General features: G+C 41.5%; 1 protein-coding gene across 1 annotated transcript in view; it reads left to right on the forward strand.

The window, feature by feature from the left end:
- Positions 1 to 2,335, forward strand: part of nt5dc1 (5'-nucleotidase domain containing 1) — a 70,358-nt gene that overhangs the window by 65,869 nt on the left and 2,154 nt on the right. Inside the window, exon 12 of the mRNA XM_016565760.1 lies at positions 1,385 to 1,547. Coding sequence (XP_016421246.1) covers positions 1,385 to 1,547 — 163 coding nt within the window. The remainder of the gene's footprint in view (positions 1 to 1,384; positions 1,548 to 2,335) is intronic.

A 2,335-nucleotide genomic window follows, 5' to 3' on the forward strand; every position in this document is an offset into this window, starting at 1 on the left:
AATCCTCCCCGTCGCCCTGGCTCTTCGGCTCTCCCTCTCCGCCTCGGGCTCCTCCACCACCTGCTCCGCCACCGTTGGTCGGCCCCCTGGAGTCGGCGGCCATTCCTCCTCCATGGCTCCTCCCTCCGTTGGCTCCACCATGGGTCGACATGGCGGTGGCCTGGGTCCTGCTGTGCTCCTCTTGCTCCGGGTCCCTCCTGTCGCCCCCCTGGTTTCTGTCTGCCGGCCTCCTCCCGGATATCCGTCCTCCTCCGGAACCTCCTCCCATGTTCCCACCCACGCCTCCCTCTGTTGTTGCTATGGTGTGAGGATGCACCTTCCGGGAGGGGGCGTTATGTCAGAATTATGGACTACTCTGTGTGTGTTTTTGCCCCTGTGACCCAGTTTCTTCCTCATGTTGATTGTGTTAATTTGATTCCAGGTGTGTCTCGTTCCTCCCCAATTATCCTGCCTTTAAAATGGATTATTAAAGACTGTGTTATTCAAGTACTCCTCGTTTCTTGTTCCTTGCTCCCCGAGTGAATTGTGACACCTTTGTATTTTGTGATTCATTTATTTCCTTTGCTTCAAAAAGTCAGAGCCAGTGTTATGCAAGTTTTCTTTTTCTGTCAAACTATGGGAATTTCTGATCAAACGCTTCCTTTTTTCGCAGATCAGAGAGTTTCACTCTGTTGAAGTCCTTCTGTTCAGTTGCATCTTGACAAGCTGAGAGAAATTGTTTGCTTCAGATCTCTGCTTTTATACTGGACATCAAATGGTGACCCAACTCAAAAGCATGTCCTTAAACTTTTAATTTAATTTATATTTATTTTCATTGTCAATAATTTATTGGACAAAACGCTTTGTTTCTGGTTGACATGTTTATTCTAATTGCAAGTCATATTTGCTTTTGCCTTGTGTTTGGTTTTTAAAGATGAATACATGCCATGAAACTTGAAACTTGTCTGTGCTGGCATCTGCCTATGTTGTGATGAATCTGCACCAGAAGAGTAAAGAGTTAAATTGGATGTTGTAATAAAACAGATATGGAAACATTTCCTACCTACTTTTAAATGTTGATTAGTAGTCGTAAATATAGCCTTGCTGACAGCACTCCGACATATGGCGACTCACCATCTCTTAACATGGTATGATGTATGGTCAGCGGTTGGTGAAAACATTGTCCATTTTGGTTTGGGACCATATTATCTACAACCGCTGTTAAATAGGCCACTCCAGACTCCCATTTTTAAAGCTAAATGCTATATCACATAAATCTCAACACAGTCTCTCTGGCATGCTGAATTATGTAGCGTTATGTCTGATGCTGCACACATGGGTTTTGTCAGGCTTGACTGACCTTGTGCTCTTTCTCTTTCTGTCTTTCATGTAATCTTTCTCTTAGGATCAAGGAATGAAATCTCCTTCAGCTGTATCAAACCAGTGGGGCTCATATTTTGTGGACGTGCAAAAGAATGAAGGAGAGGAGACACGGAGACTCACCTGGTGTTGCCACAGTATCCACACATACAGCACCATGGCTATACCCAGCATTGAGGCTATAGCAGGTAAGTCTATTTAACATACAGGGGGTCCAAAAGTCTCAGACTGGTACTGAAAATGTTTCCATTTTGCATTCTTTTCTCATTTAGAAAAGAAGATTTCTTAGCATTTAGTATATAAAAAAACATAATATTTGTCATTTCATCCTTTTCGTTTAATGACAGCTTTCCTTAGCCAGTACAGTTGAATATGTTGAATGCAATGAACGTGGCTTTGGATAAATTCTGAACTAGAAATTGTACATCATAACTTTCAAAATCCTATAGTTCTGTTCTAAGATTTAATTTTCAATCACGTCTGAAGCTTTTGGCTCCCGCTGTATATACTGAACACATCACTGAGGAAACAGTTAACAGGGGTTTTCCGTTCTCTTTAATTCCAAAGCCAAGCCTCAAAATGGGAAATGAGGATTCAATGAGTACGGGTATCATTTGCAGAGTTTGGTGAATCTTAATTTCTGAACTGACTAATCAAAGACCTGAAACTTACAGGGGACCTATTATGCTTTTTTGGACTTTACATTTCTTTTAGTGTGTAATGTGGGTATTTGTGTATGTAATAGATCTGCAATGTTGCACAGCACAAAGTGTGACTTTGTGCTTTGTAACTTTGCAGATTGATTACACTGCTGGTAACTGTTTCTTTAGTGACGTGTTCAGTTCATACAGCGGGAGCCAAAAGTCTGTGATGAAAAAGCTTAGAAAAATGACTGGTTCAGGCAGTTTGATGCTGGTCAGTGTTTCGTATGGACATAAACACTGACACAATATTATTTATTTATATATATATATAT

The sequence above is a fragment of the Sinocyclocheilus rhinocerous genome, unplaced genomic scaffold (genome assembly GCF_001515625.1).
Source record: "Sinocyclocheilus rhinocerous isolate Xijiao unplaced genomic scaffold, SAMN03320098_v1.1 scaffold1774, whole genome shotgun sequence".
Taxonomy (NCBI): domain Eukaryota; kingdom Metazoa; phylum Chordata; class Actinopteri; order Cypriniformes; family Cyprinidae; genus Sinocyclocheilus; species Sinocyclocheilus rhinocerous.